Source organism: Physeter macrocephalus, chromosome 5, assembly GCF_002837175.3.
Source record: "Physeter macrocephalus isolate SW-GA chromosome 5, ASM283717v5, whole genome shotgun sequence".
Classification (NCBI taxonomy): domain Eukaryota; kingdom Metazoa; phylum Chordata; class Mammalia; order Artiodactyla; family Physeteridae; genus Physeter; species Physeter macrocephalus.
In genome coordinates this window covers 99,609,183-99,632,626 of record NC_041218.1, presented here as the reverse complement: position 1 = coordinate 99,632,626, position 23,444 = coordinate 99,609,183, and the positions used below count along the sequence as shown (strand labels likewise).

Genomic DNA, 23,444 nt, shown 5'->3' with positions numbered 1-23,444 from the left:
AAAAAAAAAAAAAAAAAATTTTTTTAGAGCAGAGAGTCAGTTTCTAGTGTACGTATTCATTCCACAGACTATATCAACTATCTACAACTAGGCAGGGCTATGCCAGCCCTGTATTTAAATGTACCAGGACTTTAAACCCAGCTCATGTGCCTTCTTCTCTGGAAGCCATCAAGGTTCATTTTTTATTGTTTTCGCATATGAAATCCAACTGTTCCAATATGATTTATTGAGAAAGACCATCCTTTTTCTATTGGAATGCCTTTGTACCTTTGTACAAAAGGAAACTGTCTTGATCACTATAGTTTTATGGTAAGTATGGAGTCCATTACTGTGAATCCACCAACTTTTTCTTTTCCAAAATTATAGTTCTCCTGCCTTTACATATAAATTTTAGACTCAGCTTGTCAATTATTAAATAAATAAAATAAAATGAAATAAAATAAAAATTCCTTCCAGGATTCTGAATGGGATTATGTTGAATATATGGATCAGTTTGAGAAAAAACCCAACATTTTCACAATAATGAATCTTCTAATCCATGAACGTGGTACATATCCCCATTTATTTAGGTCTCTGATTTCTTTCATTCTGTCATTTTCAGTATATGGATTTAGCACATATTTTGTTAGATTTATACTTTTTTTTTATATTATAAATAGTATTTTTTAACCTTCCATTTCCAATTGTTCATTGTGAGTATACAGACATACAATTGATTTCTGTATACTGACTTGGCATCTTGTAACCCTGCTGAACTCACTTATTACTTCTAGCAGATTTTTTGTAGATTCCATTAGATTTCCACATAGACCACAGAGTCAGATGTGAACAGAGACGGTTTTACTTCTTCCTTTCCAATCTGTATGTGTTTTATTCATTTTTCTTGCCTGATTGCACTGGGTAGGACTCCAGTATGATTTTGAATAGGAGTAGCAAGAGCAGACATTCTTGCTCACGTTTTAATCTTTGAGGACAGCATGTCGTCTTTTCACCAAGAAGCATTATATCTTAGCTGTAGAATTTTTTGTAGATACCCTTTATCAGGATGTGGATATTTCCTTTTATTCATATTTTGCTTCCATTTTTATTTTTATTTATTTATTTATATTTATATATATATTTTTTGCGGTACGCGGGCCTCTCACTGTTGTGGCCTCTCCCTTTTGTGGAGCACAGGCTCCGGACGCGCAGGTTCAGCGGCCATGGCTCATGGGCCCAGCCGCTCTGCGGCATGTGGGATCTTCCCAGACTGGGGCACGAACCCGTGTCCCCTGCATCGGCAGGCGGACTCTCAACCACTGCGCCACCGGGGAAGCCCCCTTGCTTACATTTTTAAAACCATAAATGGTCTAATTTTGTCAAGTGCCTTTTCTATGTCTATTGAGATGATTGTGTGATTTTTTTCTTCTTAAAGTCTGTTGATACAGTGACACCTTTCATTCCCAGGATAAACCTCACTTGGTCATAATGTATTATCCTTTATATATATTGTTGATTCTATTTGCTAAAATCTTATTAAAAATGTTTGCATCTGTGTTCATGAGAGTTACTGGTCTGTAATTCTCTTTTCTTGTAATGCCAAATTATTTCTAGTATTTCTGATTCTATAAAAGTATTCCCTTTTATACTGCCTGTATAAAACATATTATATCACTGTTAATTCTACTAAAGAACTGCTTTTTCTTTACGGTATGAATTCCAACTGATGGAATACATGCCCGTAAAGTAGGTTTTTATCCAATAAAATTAAGATTACTGATAAGTTTCTTGGCTTTAGGGCTGGGCCAGTTGCTACTAGCACATTTTAGGTAAATAACATTCTTTACTAAACACTGTGAGATCATTCATTTGAAACTTTCAGAATAATTCATAGAAAATAGATAATATATTAAATTACACACTGAATGGTCAATCTACAACTACAGAAATTTATATATGAAGCAGCTCTTTAAAGAAATAAGACCCACAAATATGTCTGTCTTGGGATAATATACATAATTGAAATGAATAAAACCTGGAAGACCAATATTGTAACACTATGTTCTGTTAGTCTTTTTTTTAAAAATCATACAATCAGTAATCCATTTGTGCTTACAATATTCATACGTATGAGCTTAAGTATTGTAACACTATGTTCTGTTAGTCTTTTTTTTTTTTAATCATACAATCAGTAATCCATTTGTGCTTACAATATTCATACGTATGAGCTTAAAGGGAAAAAATCTCATGATAATAAAAAAAAAATATACTCATATGTACTTTTAAATTACACTACTGTTTAAACATTTTCCTAAAGTCAAACCCTCCCTTCCGGCTGGCATGGTTTTTCAAGCCTACCTCTTGACAGGGGGCGGCCCTCTGGCATTCGTGAAGTAAAGAAAGTGGTGATGAGATCAAGCTGAAACCGTTAATCCAGGTCTTTGAATTGCACTGGCTTCTTCACCTGCACCTTCCCCACTCTCACCCTCATCGCCAAGCCCATCATCCATAAAATGACCCATTTCTTCAAGTTTTAGATTGTTTCCTTGCTTCCCATCATCCTTAACTTGGCACTATTTTAGGGAGCCTCCGGCTGACCGCCTCATGCCTAACAGGAAATCATCCAACTTGCTGTACATAAAGCAGCGGCATGGCTTCCATCACCATAGAAATTGACTAAAGGAAGAAAAGAAATACACAATGCTAAAGAGGACTGCAGCTTGTGTGGACATGTACATCCAATCCAGCCAGCCTCAAACCGACATCTTCTTTGTTTAGCATTCTCATTCACGGGTTAGCTTTCTTGGACGGAGTTTGGAGCCGGTGGCGATTATTCTCCAGGAACACGTGCCAATGTAGAGGCTGTGAAGCAGCAGTTTGGGCTGGGTTGGCGTTTGATGTGGCCTGAGCTGAAACGGCAGCTTGACATTGTACAAAATATCACATATTACTAATGAGCATACAAATGTTTGCCACCATAGTATCTGCCATGGACTGAAAGCAAGATACACTGGCAATCTAGCTGGAACAGCTTGCCCGAGAAACTGGTTGTCTACGTTTCTTTGTATTACGCGTGGAAACAGATAACTATATGGGAATCCATCTGTGCTTGTGGAAGCGTGTGTTGTCTGTCTTTCTGAGGAAGAACTGGCGGCTCTAGACACGATTTCTTGACTGGATGATGGAGTGGCTGATCTTGAGTCATTTGGACTAGAATTGCTGCTGGATGCCGGCGTTTCATGGCTTTCTCTATTGGCACTGGGTTTGGAGTACTGGGATGAGTTCACGAAAAATAGACAAATGATAAACCATAGGACACTCGTTTTGTTTTCTGATCACCTTTCAATGGCAAATGATCGGGAAGGAGTCTGCCAAGTAGAGCACTCTGATCCTTTGTCAAATTTATTATCTCACAGTTTCTGAGGGTCTGGAATCTGAATGTGGCTTAACGGAGTCCTCTGCCCAGGGTCTTACTAGGCTGCAGTCAGGAGCTGGCAGGTTACGTTCCCATCCAGAGCCCAGGGTTCTCTTCCAAGCTTATGTGGTTGCCAGCAGAATTCAGTTCCTTATGGTTGTGGGATGGAGAGCTCTTAGAAGCCACCTGAAGTTCCTGACAAATGCCTCTCTATATAAGCAGTTCACATCACAGCAGCCTGCTTCTTCAATCCAGAATTCCTCTCTGTGGAAAGGTTTTAACTACAGAGACTTTATTTAATAGGTATAGTTGGAATATATATACATTCAGGTTGCCACTTCTTTTTCAAAGTGCTTAGGAAGTTTGAGTCTTTCCAGGAGTATGCCCATTTCATCTAAATTACTTTCCTAGCCATAAAGGTATTCACAGTATTCTCTTATTATTCTTTAACTCTCTGTAGAATCTGCAGTAATGTCCTCTCTCTCATTTCTGATATTGGTAATTTGTGTCTTCTCTCTCTTTTTCCTGAGCAGCCTGGTTAGAGTTTTATCAATTCTAATGATCTCAAAAAACCCCCAAAAGACTATCTATTAGGTTTCACCGATTTTCTTGATTGTTTTTTGTTTCCTTATTGCGTTGATTTCTGCTCTTATCCTTATTACTTCAAATTTTCTGCTTATTTTGGGTTTAATATGCTCTTTTTAAAAAAACTCTGAGGTTGGGAATTTAAGTTATTCATTCAAAAACTTTCTTCTTTTCAAAAACAGACATTTAGAGCTATAAATTTCCCTGTAAGTGATGGCAGTGCTTTAGCTGCACCCCACAAACTGGGAAATGTCATGATTTCATTTTCATTCAGTTAACAATACTGTCTAATTTCCCTTGTGATTAACTCTTTGGTCAATGGGTTATTCAGAAGTATGTTATTTAGTTCCAAATGTTTAGGGATTTTCCAGATATTTTTCTACTATGGGTTTCTCATTTAATTCCAGAGAAATATCAGTCAGAGAACATCCTTTAAATGATTTGAACCCTTAAATTTTTAAAAACATTTTTTATGATCCAGAATATGGTCTATTTTGGTAAATGTTTTGAGCACACTTAAAAAGAATGTGTATTCTACTGTTGTTGGCTGGACTGTTCCATACGTCTGTTAGATCAAGTTGGTAGATGATGTTATGCAAGTCTTCTATATACTTACTGATTTTCTGTCTACTTGTTCTATCAATCATTGATAGGTACTAGAATCTCTGAATATAATTGCAGATTGGTGTATTTCTCTTTATAGTTCTATCACTTTCTGACTGATGTATTTCAAAGCTCTATTGTCAGGAATATAAATTTTTAGGGTGGTTATGGTGTCTTGATGAATTAACCACTTTATCATTCTGAAATGACCATTTTTATTCCTGGGAGTATTTTTTGCCCTGAAATTTATTTTGTCTAATATCATCAATCTACTCCCAGTTTCCGCTGATTTGTGTTAGCATAGTACATTTTTTTTTCCAACCCCTCACTTTTAACCAATGTGTGCTTTCATATCTAAAGTGAGTTTCCTGTAGGCAGTATATTGTCAGGTCTCGCTTTTTATTCAGTCTAACAATCTCTGCCTTTCAGTGAAGTGTTTAAACAATTTACCCTATGATTACGGATATGGTTGGGTTCCAATCTACTGTCTTGTTGTCTTCTATCTGTCCAATCTGTGCTTCTTTCCCTCTTCTTCTGACTTCTTTTCAGATGAATAAAGTGTTTCTAATGATTCCATTTAATCTCACCTGGTGGCTAGTAGCTGTAACGATTTTAGTGGATTATTAAGGCCTTTATATGCTACATATTTTACTCAGCACAGCCTGCCTTAAGGTAACATCGCACCATTTCACACACGAGAACCTTCCAGCAGTTACTTCCACCTCCTCTCTCCCAGACTTTGTACTACTGTGTTCCACAACTTACTCATAAACCCCTCAATGTACCAGTCAGGATTCAGTCTGGAAAAGAGAAACCATTCAATGTGTTCTAAGCACAGAGTTTTAACACGGGGAATTAGAGGCTTATATCAGCGGTCCCCAACCTTTTTGGCACCGGGGACCGGTTTCATGGAAGACAATCTTTCCACGGATGGTGGGTGGGAGTGGTTCAGGCAGTAATGCAAGTGATGGGGGGCGACGGGGGGGCGACGGGGGGGCGACGGGGGAGCGACGGGGAGCATCGGATGAAGCTTCACTCGCTAGCCCGCCCGCCACTCACCTCCTGCTGTGCCGCCCGGTTCCTAACAGGCCGCAGACCAGTACTGGTCCGTGGCCCCGGCATTGGGGACCCCTGGGTTACATGACCATTGCCACCACTGGGGAGCTAAAGCCAGAGAAGCCATCACTGACCATCTCCCTGCCGTAATGAAGCGAGTGATTCTCAAGAGCTTGCCTGGATGCCAAGACCTCCGGGAAAGCATCTGCAGCCTTTTTCAGCCTGCAGCTGCGGAGAAGCAACTGTGCTCTCTCAGTAACAGTCTCTCTTTCTTCAGCCTTCCACATCTCCCAAGGCTGCTTCTAACTGGCCTACTTCACACATGAAATGGACCAGTGGGCAGTGTAGTTCCAGGCTTGTCTTCCTTGAGTCAGGGAGAGTGTGGGAAGGAGAGGCCACAATGCCCAACTGGCAACAGGCAATTTAGCCCAGTTAGTACCTTCTGGGTTTCAAGTTTACCCTTTTAATTTTAATTGTTAACAGTCTCATATGCAAAAAGCAGAAAGACAGTCTTCAGAGAAATCTGTACCGTAACAGCCAAAACACACACGCCTGATCAAATATTTGTTTCTCCTTTCACCCAGAAAAGGAAACAAGCAATCTCCTTATGAGGCTGAGTATTTACAGCATTCCTAAGATTAACTACTAAATTACTACATTCCAGAAAAGAACCAGGAACATCAGTTTCTATTAGCTTTAAAAGAGCCATGAGGTTAAGAAACAGCTTCATTATCTGTAAGAAGCCAAGTTACTTTTTCTATTTTAGTAACTAACAATACACACAAACTTGTGTACAAAACCTGGCTTGCATGGTGTCAGACTGAAAGTGCTTCTGAGTTTGGTTTAGACAACACTCCTTTGCAAAACTGACACAAAGGGACAAGATATGGGTGAAAATGCTGACATATTAACAGCTGAGCTCCTCTGTGGGAAAGAACTTTGTTTTTGAGAAAAATGACTTTGCTAGACCATTTTACCTGAGCCTGCTCATTTTACATGAGGCTTCTTCAAGGCATGTTCTGAAAGGAGACTGCAGATCAAAGAGGTGAGGGCTTCTGGTTTCCCACTGCACATGGAAGGGGCTTGGAAGTTGCTACTCCATCCTGATAATGGGTAAACAGCTAAACAGACTGAAAAACTAACTAAAACTAAGTCTTCCAGGATCCGTAAGAGAGGTGAGGACACAAGGCAAACCACTGCCCCCAAGATTGGAGAGACAGAGGAACTAATGAAGAGAATAACTTTGCGGAGCAGAGATTCAAGAGTAGAAACCACCACAGGAACCAGACGCCAGAACCAGTAGGAAAGGCTGAACTGTAATGGATGAGCTGCTGGGGGCTCAGCGTGGACCACTTGGAGACCTAAAAACTCCAGGGGGACCCAGTCACGGGGAGACCCTCTCAATTTTGTGAGATTTACCTCCAAGAGCTTGACCAGGTTCCCACAGTAAATACTAGAGATGTTTCCCCTTGTGCTTCCAGCAGGAGTGGGGAAAAAGCACCACTCTGAAACATACCAGAGCGTGCTGTTCTTGCTAATGAGGCCTGCCCTCACAGGAAGCTAGCTAAGCAGACCCTGACCTGCTGGGGAATTATCAGACCCTAACTGACTACAGGGAAGGGAAAAACAGTTGACCCTTGAACAGCATGCATTTGAACAGTGCCGGTCCACTTACACATGGCTTTTTTAAAAAAGTAAATATTACAGTACTACACAGTTGCGGCTGGTTGAATCTGTGGATGCAGAACTGTGGATATGGAGGGCCGACTGTAAGTTACAGGCAGATTTTCAACTGCACAGAGGGTCAGCATCTCTAACCCTGGTGTTGTGTAAGGGTCAACTGTACAGAACTCCAGACTACTCTAGAATTCCATCTGGGAGAAGGGAAACACCCAACTCTAGCCCACTCTAGCCATACTCTCCCACCTAAGAGGAGAAGAAGAAAAAAAACAACAGAGAAATACTTGTGTGGTGCGCAGTCCAGAGGCACAGGCTCACTAAAAGACTGAGACCTGATCACGGGACCGGAGAATGCTTCCCCTCCCCCTGTACCTCACCACCACATGACCAAAGGCCCATTTACAGCAGCTCCTTTTACATGATACATCATGTCTGGTGATCAAGAAAAAAATGACAAGCCATAGCAAAAGACAAGAAACACAATTTGAAGAGACAGAGCAGCATCAGAACCAGTCATAACGGGAGCGTTGGAATTGCCACACTGGGAATCGAAAACAACTATGATTACTATGCTCAGGGTCTAATGGATAAAGCAGACAACATACAAGAACAGATGGGCAATGTAAGCAGAGAGACAGCAATTCTAAGACAGAAGGAAGAAGAAATGCTAGAGATCAAACACAATGTAACAGAAACAAAGAATGCCTTTTATGGGCTTATTGGTAGACTAGACATGGCTGAGGAAAGAATCTCTGAAATTGAGGATATCGCAACAGTAACCCCCCAAACTGAAGAGCAGAGAGAACAGAGACTGAATAAATGAAGCGCATAGCCAAGGACTGTGGGACAACTACAAATGGTGTAACATACATGTAATGGGAACACCAGAAAGAGATGGAAGAGGGAAAAGAACACAAGAAATACTTGAAACAGTAATGACTAAGAAGTTCCCCAAATTAACGTCAGACACCAAACCACAGGTCCAGGAAGTTCACAGAACACCAAACAGGATAAATACACCCCCCCATCCCTGCAAAATGATGTTAGGCATATCATTTTCAAGTTACAGAAAAGCAAAGATAAAGAAAAAAAATCCTGAAAGAAGCCAGAGAGACGGCACTTCCCTGGTGGTCCAGTGTTGAAGACCCCGTGCTCCCACTGCACCGGGAACAAATTTGATTAGGGAACTAGAATCCCACATGCCGCGTGATGCAGCCGAAAAAAAAGAGAAAAAAACAAAAGCCAGAGAGAATCAACCTTACCCTACAGAAGAACAAAGATAAGAATTACATCCAACTTCTCCTCAGAAACCATGCAAGCAAGAGGAGAGTGGAGTGAAATATTTAAAGTGTTGAGAGGAAAAAAAAACTACCAACCTAGAATTCTGTACCCTGTGAAATTATCCTTCCAGAGTGAAGAAGAAAATAAAGACTTTCTCAGGCAAAAATTTGAGGGAGTTTGTTGCCAGTAGACCTATCTTGCAAGAAATGTTAAAAGGATTTCTTTAGAGAGGAAGAAAAATAATACAGGTCAGAAACTCAGGTCTACCTAAAGGAAGAAGGTCAAATAAAAACTTTATTTTTCTTATTCTTTTTTTTTTTTTTTTTTTTTTTTGTGGTACGCGGGCCTCTCACCGCTGTGGCCTCTCCCGTTGCGGAGCACAGGCTCCGGACGCGCGGGCTCAGCGGCCATGGCTCACGGGCCCAGCCGCTCCGCGGCACGTGGGATCCTCCCGGACCGGGGCACGAACCTGCGTCCCCTGCATCGGCAGGCGGACTCTCAACCGCTGCGCCACCAGGCAAGCCCTATTTTTCTTATTCTTAATTGATCTAAATAACAATAAAATAATAACAGCAGCAAAGTATTCAATTATTTATGCTATGTATATACTTTATGTATGTATTTATATGCTTATACATAAGTGAAATGAGTAACAGCAGTGATACATAGGACAAGAAGAAGGAATGGGATGATTATGTTATTTTACAGTACTCACACTATCTGTAAAGTGGTATAGTTATTATTTGAAAGTGGACTTGGATTAGTTGTAAATGTGTATTGCAAGCCCTAGAGCAACCAATAAAAAAAGGAAGTATAACCAATATGCTAAGAAAAAAGAGAAAATGGAAACATATAACATGCTCAATTTAAATCACAAAAGGCAGAAAAAGAGTGGAAGAGAAAAATAGGACCAAAGAACAAAGGCAATGAATAGAAAACAGTAACAAATATTAATCCACCTACATCAATAATCACTTTGAACGTTAATGGTCTAAATGCATCAGTTAAAAGATAAAGATTGTCAGAGTGGATTAAAACACAAGACTTAACTATATGTTGTCTACAAGAAGTCCACTTTGGATATAAAGACACATATAGATTAAAAGTAAATGGATGGGACTTCCCTGGTGGCGCAGTGGTTAAGAATCCGCCTGCCGATGCAGGGGACACGGGTTCGAGCCCTGGTCTGTGAAGATCCCACATGCCGCGGAGCAACTAAGCCCGTGAGCCACAACTACTGAGCCTGCGCTCTAGAGCCCACAAGCTACAACTACTGAGCCCGTGTGCCACAACTACTGAAGCCCGCGCACCTAGAGCCCATGCTCCGCAGTAAGAGAAGTCACTGCAATGAGAAGCCCGTGCACCACAACGAACAGTAGCCCCCACTCGCTATAACTAGCGAAAGCCCACACGCAGCAACGAAGACCCAACGCAGCCAAAAAAATAAAGAAATTAAAAAAAAAAAAGTAAATGGATGGAGACAAATATACCATGCTAACACTATAAGCAAAAGAAAGCAGGAATAGCTATGTTAGTTGCAAGAAGGGCATTACATAATAATAACGGAGTCCAAGAAGACATAATAATCCTTAACATTTGTGCCCTTAACAATAGGGCACCAAACTACATGAGGCAAAATCTGATAGAACTGCGAGGAAAAACAGATGAATCCAAAATCATAGTTGGACACTCCAACACCCCTCTATCAGAAATGGACAGGTTGAACAGGCAGAAAAAACAGGAAGGACATAGTTGAACTCAACACCTACACTCAATTGGACATAACTGACATCTATAGTCTACTTTACCCCGAAGCAGCAGAATACGCATTCTTCTCAAGCACACATGGAACATTCACCAAGACAGACCACATTCTGGGCCATAAAATACACCCCAGCAAGTTTAAAAGAACAGAAATCATACAATGTCTGCTCTGAGACCACAATGGAATTAAACTAGAAATTAGAACAATAACTGGAAAATCCCCAACTATAGGAGATTTAAACAAGTCAAAGAGATGGCTAAACTGCTCTGCAATTTAGCAGCTAAAACTCTGGCGGTGAGGGCTTCCCCGGTGGCGCAGTGGTTGAGAGTCCGCCTGCCGATGCAGGGGACACGGGTTCGTGCCCCGGTCCGGGAAGATCCCACACGCCGCGGAGCGGCTGGGTCCGTGAGCCATGGCCGCTGGGCCTGCGCGTCCGGAGCCTGTGCTCCGCAACGGGAGAGGCCACAGCAGTGAGAGGCCCGCGTACCGCAAACAAACAAACAAACAAAAACTCTGGCGGTGAAAACCAGCAGAAAGCAGAGGAAAGGGGAAGAAAGATGAGCAGGAAGGTGAACGTGCACACAGATTATGAGAAGGCTGAAGTATGGCGAGAAAGAAGGCAGTAAGACATGCCCAGCAGACAGGTGGGCAATGGATTTCTAGAAGCCAGGATGTCTAAAATTCCATTTCAGTTGTCTGCTGTGCTCTGCTGTCTTGAACCCTTGATCAAATGCACTATATATCCTGTCCTGTAGAGGTGGTATTTTAAGGAACAAAGGAACAGCAGCAGTTTCAAGACAGCAGAAAAGGGACAGACATAAGGAACAGCAAAGTGACTCAAATACTAATTGGGGACCAAATTATAGTCACAGGGTGAGCTTGCTCTCCCTGTCTTGGACTCAGAGAAGCTGAGTGTTTGGAGCTCAAGATCTGACGATGGAATTTAGAGAAAGTTAGGATTAAGAACACATGCATGGCCAACTCAGAAAAAAAATTATTCTGAGGTGAGGAGAGTAGAAGAAAATGTAAAATCACTATAGAACTTCAAGGTGGGAGGTTTGAGGGCAGGTGCTGGGTTTCCACTCCAGGAGGGGGTATGAAGATTTCAAACAGTCAGGAAGGACAACCTAATGTTTTTCACGTGTTTACAAGAATCAGTAAGTTTGATAACACTGGCTGGCTTGGGAACACAGGCATATTCGCATGTTGCCAGAGGGAGAGAAAAACAGGCAACCTTTGTGGAGAGCAACTTGGAAATGTTTATCACACAAATATTCTTTGCTCAGAGAAATCCATTTCTAAAGCATATATGCAAGTAAAATGACCCAGGTTTATTGCAGCCTTGCTTGTAAAAGCAAAAGACTGAAAATAATGTATATGTTGTTAATAGCAGACTGGTTATATAATTATGGCATGCTACACAGCTATAAAAAAGAACAAGGAAGTTCTTTATGTATTGGAAGGCACTGATCTCCAAGATATATTGTTGGCTGAGAAAAGCAAAATACAGACCAGTGTAAGATGTGTGCTCTAGTTTGTGTAAAAAAAAAAAAAAACAAGCGGGGGAGGCAGCTGAAGGGAAAAAATACTTGTATATGTTTAGAATCTCTCTGAAAGGATAGCCAAGAAACCAGTAGCACTGGTTGCCTGGGAGCGTAACAGAGTAGCTGGGAAAGAAGAGGTCTTCCCAGAGTAAATCTTTTTTTTTTTTTTTTTCTAAATTCTTTACAATTTTGAATCATGTGAATGCATGTTATCCAAAATACAAACACTTAAAATAGAAATTAAAAATCCGAGGGATGCTCTGAGCAGATGAGAGCTCTACAGTTTGTACAGCCTTGGGCTTACTCGCTCGCTGCTCCTGTCCTAGGCTCCAGCTACAGAGCTGGGCGTCCTCTGCTGCCTGGTCTTCAGTGCGCTCTGTCCCTGCCCGTGGCCTGTCCACTGCCCTCAAATCAGCCAGCTCCTCATAACCCCGGGCGGCATCTGCCCCCTCCACTCAACCTCCTAGCCCAACTGTAAGCTGGTTTTCACTACCACACCTCTCTGCCTTATCACAGGGCATCTCAGATCTTCTCACTGTCAAATTCAAGGGCTTTCCCTCAGCAGCATTCTCCTGGACCTCAGCTCGTATTTGACACTTAAGGGGACCTTCTTTAAATTCACTCCTTCCCTGTCTTCCCTCGTCTCACGGCGAGGTTTTCTTCTCACACTTCATCCTGCGCCCTAGCATTGCACATTCCCCAGTGCTCAATCCTGTCCCTCTATTCTTCTCTTTCCCCCATATTCCCAGAGTGGGGAAGGGGTGTGTCACACTCTTAAGGTTTCCAGGACCACCGTTATGCTGAAGTCTCCCACATCATGTACTGTGAGCCATCCTCTCCTCCAAGCTCCAGTCCCAGGAAGAAATGCAAACTGGGCATTTCCACCTGGCCGTCCCACCCGGACCTGGATCATTATGTTCTGTGCTAGATTCCAACCACCCACCCCACCTGACTGGCTGTGCTCTGAACTTCCGGGCAAAGGCCAGTGGCTCTGCAAATTCTGTCAGGCCCCCAGCCTGACATGCTGGAAATCCTGGGAGTCTTTCCTGCATTGGACAAACCCTCTGAGACCAAAGGGCTGATTACGGCTGAGATCCTGCTTCTCCCTCCCTCTCCAGCCAGCCTCAAGTCTCTGCAAGTTTTCCTTCCTCTACATTTTTACTGATCCACCCAAGCTCTGGAATGCATCACAAGATGACTAAACAGTTTCTGAATCATCCCATCATTTAGTCAACTGCCATACAGTGAGGACACACGGTGTCTGAGGCATCATGCCAGGTGCTATGGGCATGCTAAGATGAACAAGGCACACAGACAGTTCTACTCCAAGTCAAAGAATGGAAGGTAACAAAAGAAGTGATAAATAAAGGGTGATGGAAATTCACACGAGGGAGGTATCACTTCCAGAGAGAGAGCTCTGAGAAGTTTTACTGGAGCAGCAAGGACCACGTCAGGCTGCCCTGGGATGAGACAGGAGAGGGAAGTGAGAAGGGTGACCACCACCAGTAGAAGGTGGTCACAGGGTGTTGAAGGCAGAAGAGAAGGCAGAATAGTTAGAGGGGGACCCAAGGTCTGGGAATATTTTTAAAAGGTTGAGAGAGAAAAGACACCAAAGAAGGAAAGGTGGGCTTCCCTGGTGGCGCAGTGGTTGAGGGTCCGCCTGCCGATGCAGGGGACACGGGTTCGCGCCCCGGTCCGGGAAGATCCCACATGCCGCGGAGCGGCTGGGCCCGTGAGCCGTGGCCGCTGAGCCTGCGCGTCCGGAGCCTGTGCTCCGCAACGGGAGAGGCCAGGGCAGTGAGAGGCCCGCATACCCGAAAAAAAAAAAAAAAAAAAGAAGGAAAGGTCAAAATTATAGAACAGAAGGGATGGCTGATGATTGACAGAATTCTTACCAGGCCAGGTTCTATGAGCTTAATATTAATGCTAAGTGTTTACTCTTTTTTTTTCACAACTTCCAAGAACATGAGAATTAGAGTGAGTTACAGGGCCTTCGGATAAGGCGGCAGAGGCCCCAGAAAATGGTTAACAGAGGCCAGCCCTGGGGTGGAGGAGGCTGGGGGGATGGGGTAGTTGGGAGACTTGCTTTTGACTATTTAACGTTTTGTATATACCTTTTGAGTTTTGTACTAGGTCTGTGTATTGACATTATTACAAAACTAAATTTTTTAAAAGCTATTTTTTTTTGTTTTACACATATCTACATTCTTTTTTAAATAGTCTTTTCCGTTATGGTTTACCACAGGATATTGACTAGAGTTCCCTGTGCTATACAGTAGGACCTTGTTGTTTATCCATCCTGTATATAATAGTTTGCATCTACTAATCCCAAACTCCCAGTCCATCCCTCCCTCACCAGCCCCTCCCCCTTGGCAACCACAAGTCTGTCTCTATGTCTGTGAGTCTGTTTCTGTTCTGTAGATAGGTTCCTCTGTGCCATATTTTAGATTCCACATATAAGTGATATCATATGCTATTGGTCTTTCTCTTTCTGACTTACTTCACTTAGTATGATAATCTCTAGTTGTATCCATGTTGCTGCAAATGGCATTATTTCATTCTTTTTTATGGCCGAGTAGTACTCCATTGCATATATGTACCACATCTTCTTTATCCATTCCTCTGTCAATGGACAGTTAGGTTGTTTACTGTGAATAGTGCTAAGAACACAGGGGTGCACGTATCTTTTTGAATTATATCAAAAAACTACTATCAAAGATGAGTTTCTGAAGGGAATGAGAAAAATAGGATTATGGTAGCTTGACAAGACCTCATGTGTTGCTTTGTTCTGAAGAAAGTAAAAACTAAAGCAGGTGGAAATGTTGATGGGAAAGATCGAGTAGAAATGAGCCCAACGGTGCAGCTGGTCAAGGAGGTAATCAGGGAGGGTGGTGGTACAAGGTCTGAACAGGCAGCTGAGTCTGCAATTCAGAGTGTGGACAGAGTGTCACCTGCCATTTCAGTAAAGAAAGGCTATTGAGGCCATCAAGCCCTCAGCCACTGCAGTTGCCCCCGAGGTACACCCTGAGGGGATTCAGGATGGGGAAAATCAGGGTACTGCTCCGAGATAGCTAAGGTGCCTATCAAAGGAATGATTTCAATAAGCCTAGACTCTTGCATCTTCCCATACATAGAAAAGTGATAAATTCATTAACTTGAGATGTCTGTTTTCCTTTAACAGTAATCTTTTTGTGTGTGTGTGTGCGTGGTACACGGGCCTCTCACTGCTATGGCCTCTCCCGTTGCGGAGCACAGGCTCCGGACGCGCAGGCTCAGCGGCCATGGCTCACGGGCCCAGCCGCTCTGCGGCATGTGGGATCCTCCCGGACCGGGGCACGAACCCGTGTCCCCTGCATCGGCAGGCGGACTCCCAACCACTGCGCCACCAGGGAAGCCCTAACAGTAATCTCTCAGCGGCCATGCCCCACGGGCCCAGCCGCTCTGCGGCATGTGGGATCCCCCCGGACCGGGGCACGAACCCGTGTCCCCTGCATCGGCAGGCGGACTCCCAACCACTGCGCCACCAGGGAAGCCCTAACAGTAATCTTTTGATGTTCCAGTTGCCTGGGGGTTTTCTTGGGGCAAAAAACCCTATATATCCTGGCTTGTCCCTTACCTCTTTGGAGCAGTTCCTCAGAGTTTCCTGAGAGGCTGCATCCCGGGCTTAAGTCCTCCATAAGTCAGCAGAATAAAACATAATTCTCAACTTTTAGGTGTGCATGTTTTTCAGTCAATACGCTTTCACCAGAAATGTCTGGGACGGGATGCAATGGGTCCTTTCCCAGCGTCCACTCACCTACCTTCTTCCCAGATCCAGCCCTGGGGTAGAGGGGGAAGCTGCACCAGGTGGGACTGATTAGTCTAAGCCAGTTGGCAAAATCCTGGCTCCTCTGACACAGGAATTAGTCCAGGAATGGGCATGTGACCTGGTTCTGGCCAGCAAGACCTAAGCAGGAGTTTGGTGGAGGCTTCAAGAAAGGAGGTTCCCACTTTTCTGGGAGAGCTGCAGGAAGCCATGTCTTTCTCCCGCTCAGAGTGAATGAGGAAGCACGTAGTCCAACCCCTGCTGGCAGCCATCCTAGAGCCCTGAGGGGTGCTACCTCGAGGATGAAGCCAACACTTGGATGAGAGGAGAGAGATGAAAAGATCCTGGACATCCTTGATAAGATGGCTGAGCCCCTGGATCAACCCCGCCCTGAAGCCTGCCCTCCATCTGGACTTCCAGGATAAAAACCACATTAAACTGCGCGTTTTCCTGTACTCACAGCCTGGAGCTCTGTCACTGATAAGCATCCCTTCCACTATGAAAAAAGGAACAAGACAAACAGGGAGTCAGGAATTGAGAGAGATGATGGCTGATGGTTCCAGTTTTTCTCCGTAAAGTAAAAGGTGACCCAGGTGCTAAGTGTGAGGAGGGAGCTGAGAAGAGTGGTTTAGCGCAAAGGGAAAGAGAGCTGCCTGGGGCTACGGAGGGGGGCCTGGTGGGTGTGCTGAGCACCCAGATGAGGTTTTGAGACCTCTGCCAGCCGCAAACAGCATGAAGCTGTGCCACTCACCCAAGACCACCATCCTGTGGGGACAGCCTCTGGGTTGGCCATGGGGGATCAAGAGGACAAGTGGAAAAGGAGTTGGAGATGTGAGCACAGCAGCAGTTGAAGAGATGGACCCCACGATCTACGCTGGACCTGGAAGGGAGTGAGAGCAGGAGGGGCTGATTGGTCAGGAAAAAACAAAGGGACAAAGAGACCAGGCATCTCGTTGGATCGAAGAACAGGTTCAGTGGAAGTGAGACGACAGGGAGATGATGCAGAGAAAGGTCCCTGTAAGCAGAGTTAAGTGTCCCCAGAATAACACAAGGGCCCAGCAGCCCCCATGGCCCAGCGCACTCTACTCCTAACCCATGAGTGCTGTTTCAGGATTAACTGAAGTAGATAAATCCTAATCTAACTAGAGCTGGACTGACACAGATAAGAACTGAGAGGGGCCTAATTCTTCCCATATCACCTGGAGCCATGTGTGGCGGCAGGAAGGAGGGGACATGTTTTCAAGTTTGTGCTGATGTTTCCGAAAACTCTGGAGGAAAGAAGACACTGTGAAGGAGAAATGAGGGACACTGCAAAAAAAGCACCCTTAAACGGGTCCTTTTAGAGGACTCACCTCTGCGTTCATCTTGGTCTCTTTCTGCAGGAGCTGCGAAGACAAAAGCAGAGGTTCAGGACCTTGGTGGCACCTCCCCAAACTCCCTGCCAACACTCTCCCTGGCCACCCCCCTTCTCCCCCCACTTCCTGTCCCATTGGCCCCATCTTCCCCAAATGCCTTCACCACCTTGTGCCCTCCAGTGAGGGCACCCAGGCCGGTGTCTGATCTGAGGCAGGTGGTCGCTGGCCCCCCTGGGGACATCACACCAGTAACGTTTCTCTAAAGAACACTGCCAACCCCCAAGGTCCCCCTCTTATACTAGAAGGGATGCTTCTGTATACTTAAAAGAATGATGCAGGGCTTCCCTGGTGGCACAGTGGTTAAGAATCCACCTGCCCACGCAGGGGACATGGGTTTGAGCCCTGGTCCAGGAGGATCCCACATGCCGCGGAGCAACTAAGCACGTGCCCCACAACTACTGAGCCTGTGCTCTAGAGCCCACGAGCCACAACTACTGAGCCCATGTGCCGCAACTACTGAGGCCCACATGCCTAGAGCCCGTGCTCCGCAACAAGAGAAGCCACTGCAGTGAGAAGCCCGCACAGCCCAATGAAGAGCAGCCCCCGCTCACTGCAACTGGAGAAAGCCCATGCGCAGCAACGAAGACCCAACGCAGCCAAAAATAAAAATCAATAAAATAAAATAAATTTATAAAAAAAACAAAAAAGAATGATGCATTCCCCAAAGTTGGTGCTTGGAGACGATAGCTTTGTGTCTGTCTTTTTTTTATGGGGACAAGCAAGGCAGTAAGAAATACATACTTCTTTTTCTCTCCTCGCTGAGTTTCCAAGGGACTTAAATATGTTAAATGATTGGGACTGACATACACACACTACTATAAATAAAACAGATCGTTAACAAGGACCTACTGTATAGCACAGGGAACTCAGTATTCTGTAATGGCCTATCTGGGAAAAGAATCTAAAAAAGAGGGGATAGATGCATGTGTGTAACTGAGTCACTTTGCTGTACAGCAGAAACTAACAACATTGTAAGTCACCTATACTCCAATAAAAATTAAAAAAAAACAAAACAGCCCACCAGTTCCGTGGGCTACTCTGAAGCCTTAGCATTGAGGAGGAGGAAGGAGGAGGAAACAATCAAGCATGAGTCACAGGGAAAGAAAATGGGAAGATGATGGGAAACAGGAGAGAGAAGGAAAAGAAATAAGGAACTAGCACGGAATAACAGGGGTTCCAGACATTAATGGGCTCCTGGGGCTGCCTGTTGGAGACGTGCTTTTCTGGGTTCCACCCCCAGAGTTTCTACAGGGGAGGGAGGTTAAGAATGTGCATTTTCAACAGGCATCCAGGAGATCGTGCTCAGATGGTCAGAGAGCCACTCTCAGAGCATCCCTAGAATTGAGAGTAGAACAGATGGGCCCCGAAGAATGAACTTTCTCATTCACTTTCAGAGCTGTTAGAATTGCCACTTTATTTTGACTAGGATGCTAGGTGGGTGGCCAGAGGGGACGGAGAAAGGTCTAAGGAAGTCGCTCTGGCTCTTCCACCTGGGGGGTTGTCCGGGAAGCCAACATAAAGGATGCTCCCAGGAGCCGAGGAGGGGAAGGAAGGAGAGCCCTCCAGGGCCTCCGCGAAGGGAGGCTGAGGCAGCCTCCGTCCATGGACCCGGCCCTGCATTTGATCTTATTCTCTTTCAAAACATAGGAAGGACTAGGCGTAGTGAACTTAACCGTGACTAGCAATAGTGAAAATAACACCCATTTTTAAAAGTCTCGACTCTTGCCAATCCTAAGATCACCTGGGCTGATCACCTGGGCTGTGTGTTGAAAATAACTCGTTTTCAGTAATTCCTCTCCCTCCTCTCTTCCTGTTCCTCCTTCCTGCTTTGACAGTGGGTCTCGTGACCCAACCTGGCCAGCACACATGCTGTCCTTCCTTTTGCCATCTGGAGCCTTTTCAAGTTTCCTGGAAAATCTGAGAAGGAACTTGCTAGAAGCCAGACACTAAATAAAGCAGAGAGTGAGGACAAAGAGGGTGAGCTTTCTTCTCAGGTCCTGGGGAGTCAGTATGGGTGTGATGTCTTCTCATGCATAAAATACCTCCGAAGGATAACCAGGACACTGCCGACAAAGCCAGAACTAAGCCAAGGATGCATCTTGGGCAACAGTCTGGACTGCAGGGGCTCCTTGGAGGGCCTGGCCGGGCTGCCCGCCCTGCACAGATGCCCACTCCAACACTCTACCACGCTTTAATCATATTGTTAAGAATGTTAGTGGTGGGCTTCCCTGGTGGCGCAGTGGTTAAGAATCCACCTGCCAACGCAGGACACACGGGTTCGAGCCCTGGTCCGGGAAGATCCCACATGCCACGGAGCAACTAAGTCCGTGTGCCACAACTACCGAGCCTGTGCTCTAGAGCCCGCGAGCCACAACTACTGAGCCCGTGTGCCATAACTACTGAAGCCCGAGCGCCTAGAGCCCGTGCTCCGCAACAAGAGTAGCCACTGCAATGAGAAGCCCGCGCAGCGCAACAAAGAGTAGCCCCCGCTCGCTGCAACTAGAGAAAGCTCACGTGCAGCAACAAAGACCCAACGTAGCCAAAAATAAATAAATAAATTTATTAAAAAAAAAAAAAAAAAGCACGGGAAGAGCCATAGACAATGTGTATCAAATGGGTCTGGCCGTGTCCTAATAAAACTTAAAAAAAAAAAAAAAAGAACGTTAGTGTTAAGTGTCCCTTACATGTGGGTGGGGAAGTCAGATAATGAAATATGAGGAGCAGGATAACAGCTGTGAGACAACTTGTGTCAGCTGCTGTATCTACATGAACCCTAATCCTTGAAGCCTTGGCAAAAAGGCTAATATTAACTCCATTTTACAGGTGAGGAATCTGAAGTTGAGGGTGGGTTAAAGCACTTGGCCTTACAGTCACGGTGTTGTGGTCCCGTGCTGTAACTCCCAGCTTCCTGGCTATGGAGCCAAACCCAGACTGCCCCAGAGACCTTTCCAGGGCTGTCTTACACACACCCAGAGAGCTTTTATGATAAATAAAAGACCTGGGGTTTGGTCTGGCTTCAGTCATAGACTAGCCAAGTGACCACAGCCAAACAGGTTTTCTACGTGTAGGCTGAATGGCTGGACTTCATCTCTAAGGTCTGTTGCAGCTCTAAAATGCTCTGTGATTCCCAGAAAAGGAAAATCTGGTGACTCTTAAAACAGTGCTCAACCTCAGTTGTGAAATGACTTTACCTAGATGCTCTGTCAGACTGACAGAGATCAAAACATTTGCTACATGTTGGTCAAATATCTCTGACTTTTTTTTGTTTGTTTTTGGCCTTGCTGCAAAGCTTAGTCCCCCAACCAGGGAATGAACACAGGCCCCGGCAGTGAAAGCTCAGAGTCCTAACCACTGGACCACCAGGGAACTCCTACCTATTACTGGTGGAACTATAGGTAGGTATCATCTCTACAGACGGCAGTTTAGCAGCATCTATTAAAATTCCAAGTGTAAGCAAGCAAACTCTGACCCTAGCAATTCCACTGCTTCCCATTTTTCTTTTTTAATTAAAAATTTGTTTTTCAAGATTTAACCTTTTTATTGCAGTACAGTTAATTTACAATGTTGTGTTAGTTTCAGGTGTAAAGCAAAGTGATTTAGTTATATATACACATATATATACATATTTTATATATATATTATACATGTATGTGATATATATATATATAACAGCCAAGACACGGAAGCAACTTAAACATTCATCAACAGATGAATGGATAAAGAAGATGTGGTACATATATATACAATGGAATATTACTCAGCCATAAAAAAGAAAGAAAGAATGCCATTTGCAGCAACATGGATGGACCTAGAGATGATCATACTAAGTAAGTCAGAGAAAGACAAATATCATATAAGATGTCACACTTATATGTGGAATCTAAAATACGATATAAGTGAACTAATTTACAAACCAGAAATAGACTCACGGACACAGAAAACAGACTTATGGTTACCAAAGGGGAAACGTGTGGGGAGGGATAAATGAGGAGTTTGGGATCAACAGATACACACTCCTATATGTAAAATAGATAACCAAGGACCTCCTGTAGAGCACAGGGAACTCTTGATATATTCAGTATCTTGTAATAACCACTGCTTTCCAATTCTGTCTCCAGTCCCCCACAGGAGAAATCACTAAATTGCCCTGAGTCCTTTGTTCTTGTAGCAACATTACTGCTGCTTGCCTTCCCTTTCTTATAAGAACTTCCAGAAAAGCTTTCCTATAAAAAGTCAATAAAACATTACTTATGAACTTTACTACCTTTCCCACAGAATCTGGGGAAAGCAAAACAAAACCAAACCAATTTACAGAGATGCACATGGATGAGAAAGGACCCCACCTAGAAACCTTACCACCTTAGGCACCGGCGGTCGATTACCAAGGGTGAATTGCATTATTACTTATAAAGCATGTTCAACAGGGGTATCCTGGCCAGGATTCTTTCCATACTCCTCCTCCTCCAGCTTTCAACTTCCCTTGTAATAAGATGGCACTGTTGGGGTAGGCAGCAACCCCAGGCCACCTTTCAGCACCCTCCCTGCCCATCACACATCTCTCCCTTCCTCCCCACTGTCCTGCCAAGACCCGTTAAAGTCTGAACAGAACTTAGGGAGAACTTTATTCTACATTTAATACATCCTAAAAGATCTAAGACCTAACCCTATAACAAGAAGATTTACTTTTTTCCCCTGTACTCTAGTGTATTTTATTTTTTTTAATTTATTTTTATTGGCGTAGAGTTGATGTACAATGTTGTGTTTGTTTCAGGCGTACAGCAAAGTGGTTCAGTTATACACATACAAATATTCATTCTCTTTTCGATTCTTTACCCATATAGGTTATTACCGAATACTGAGTGGAGTTCCCTGTGCTGTACAGTAGCCCTTGTTGGTTACCTATTTTATATATAGTAGTGTGTGTATGTTAATCCCAAACTCCTAACTTATCCCTCCCCCCACGCTTCCCCTTTGGTAACCATTAAGTTTGTTTTAGAAATTTGTGAGTCTGTTTCTGTTTTATAAATAAGTTCATTTGTATCATTTGTAAATTAGATTCCACATATGAGTGATACCATATAATATTTGTCTTTCTCTGTCTGACTAACTTCACTTCGTATGATAATCTCTAGGTCCATCCATGTTGCTGCAAATGGCATTATTTTGTTCTTTTTAATGGCTGAGTAATATTACATTGTATATATGTACCGCATCTTCTTTATCCATTCCTCCATTGGTAGACATTTAGGCTGCTTCTATGTCTTGGCTATTGTAAATAGTGCTGCAATAAACATTGGGGTGCAAGGAGATTTACTTTTGTTTGTTTTTTATTTCAAGGGTTTAATATTTTTAACAATATTGAAAATATTTTTAATAATATTTAAAAGCCTAAAAGGCTTTAAGCTTCTGACTTTTAGTATTATGTTTAGAAAGACTTATATATACATTTTAATTTTCACTTAGATTTTTAACTTTTTTCCCCTCTATTTATATGTTTAGTTTTAATCAATCTAAATTATATTTTGGTATATGGCATGGGATAAGACTCTCCTGTAATCTTCCCAAATAGTTGAATTGTTCTCACATCATTTACTGACTCTTTCATTCTTTCCCCCAGTGGCTCATACTTAAATTCTTATGCATATGGTTATTCTTTCTTTCACCTTCTGGGCTGTGCCACTGACCCGGCTTTCCATGCCTATAATATGTTGTTTACCTGACTGTGGCTTTACAATATGTTTTGCTATCTGGTAGTTCAAGTTCTCTCACTAACTTGTTCAGTATTCTTATCTAGCCTTGCTCGCTCAGACTTCTAGGTGAAGTTTAGCACAGCTCTGTCAAGTTAAAAAAAAAAAAAAAATTCCATAGGAACTGTGCCTATGATTGCATCAGATTTGTAAGTTAAATTAGGATTGCTCCTTCAGCCTTCCCACCCAGAAATATATGGTATACCTCTCTAGGGGAAGCCACTTAAAGAAAAGAGAAGAAGAATCTCGAGTTAGTTCCTGAATTACTGCATAATTACAAAGAACAGCTCAGGCTGCAGTGGTTCACTAGAAAGTTAAAGGAAAAAAGTCAACACTTTTGCATAAATAACCTGCTTAAAGCGTTTTCAAATAGGTTTCTCCTTTCCCTGTATCTCCTGCAGCAGACAAGCTACCCTCTGGGAAATGGACCTAGAGATTATCATACTAAGTGAAGTAAGTTCAAAAGAGAAAGACAGGGGCTTCCCTGGTGGCGCAGTGGCTGAGAGTCCGCCTGCCGATGCAGGGGACACAGGTTCGTGCCCCGGTCCGGGAAGATCCCACGTGCAGTG

At 43.6% G+C, this 23,444-nt stretch overlaps 2 protein-coding genes and 1 pseudogene across 5 annotated transcripts in view; 1 reads left to right on the top strand and 2 right to left on the bottom strand.

Annotated features, from left to right (window-relative positions):
* The window catches only part of BLVRA (biliverdin reductase A), a 49,575-nt gene extending 29,850 nt beyond the window's left edge, over positions 1–19,725 (bottom strand). Inside the window, exons 1-3 of one of the 4 annotated variants that reach the window (XM_028490222.2) lie at positions 18,883–19,725; positions 17,066–17,098; positions 16,174–16,209 (exon numbers count right to left, since the gene is read on the bottom strand). In XM_028490222.2, the coding sequence (XP_028346023.1) occupies positions 16,174–16,209; positions 17,066–17,098; positions 18,883–18,996 (183 nt within the window). In that variant the 5' untranslated portion in view covers positions 18,997–19,725. Of the gene's footprint in view, positions 1–16,173; positions 16,210–16,912; positions 16,964–17,065; positions 17,363–18,882 lie in introns of those variants that run through there. The other 3 variants (XM_028490223.2, XM_007124951.4, XM_055085098.1) reach the window with 3 other exon arrangements.
* The window catches only part of COA1 (cytochrome c oxidase assembly factor 1), a 190,318-nt gene that overhangs the window by 21,933 nt on the left and 144,941 nt on the right, over positions 1–23,444 (top strand). The window lies entirely within an intron of this gene.
* Positions 2,177–5,925, bottom strand: LOC112061955 (homocysteine-responsive endoplasmic reticulum-resident ubiquitin-like domain member 2 protein; annotated as a pseudogene).